Source organism: Neopelma chrysocephalum, unplaced genomic scaffold (genome assembly GCF_003984885.1).
Source record: "Neopelma chrysocephalum unplaced genomic scaffold, ASM398488v2 Primary Assembly neopelma1_152694, whole genome shotgun sequence".
NCBI lineage: Eukaryota > Metazoa > Chordata > Aves > Passeriformes > Pipridae > Neopelma > Neopelma chrysocephalum.
This window is the reverse complement of record NW_020934143.1, coordinates 1-446: the sequence shown is the minus strand read 5'-3', so window position 1 is coordinate 446 and position 446 is coordinate 1. Positions and strand designations below refer to the sequence as shown.

Below are 446 nucleotides of genomic sequence, written 5' to 3'. Positions count from 1 at the left end.
ACACGTGTGAGGAATGTGGGAAGAGCTTCAGGGACAGCTCCACCCTCTGCATCCACCAGTACCTACATACTGGGGAACGGCCCTACACGTGTGGGGAATGTGGGAAGAGCTTCAGGGACAGCTCCACCCTCCGCACCCACCAGTACCTACACACTGGGGAACGGCCCTATAAATGCGGGCAATGTGGGAAGAGCTTCACAAAGAGCTCCCACCTCCTCATCCACCAGCGCATCCACACTGGGGAACGGCCCTACAAATGCTTGGAATGTGGGAAGAGGTTTCAGCAAAGCGCACATCTCCTCCTGCATGAGCGGACGCACACGGATGAGAGGCCCTTCCGCTGCACCGACTGCGGGAAGGGCTTCAAGCACAACTCCACCCTCGTCAGGCACCGGCGCGTCCACACCGGGGAGAGGCCCTACAAGTGTGGGGAGTGTGGGAAGAGC

At 59.9% G+C, this 446-nt stretch overlaps 1 protein-coding gene across 1 annotated transcript; it reads left to right on the top strand.

The window, feature by feature from the left end:
- Window positions 1-59: 59 nt before the first annotated feature.
- Window positions 60-443, top strand: LOC113962362 (zinc finger protein 664-like; the record flags this gene model as incomplete). The annotated part of the gene is made up of 1 exon (XM_027673120.1): window positions 60-443. A coding segment is annotated over one exon (384 nt), but the record flags the coding sequence as incomplete, so codon positions are not given.
- Between the last annotated feature and the right edge of the window lie 3 nt (window positions 444-446).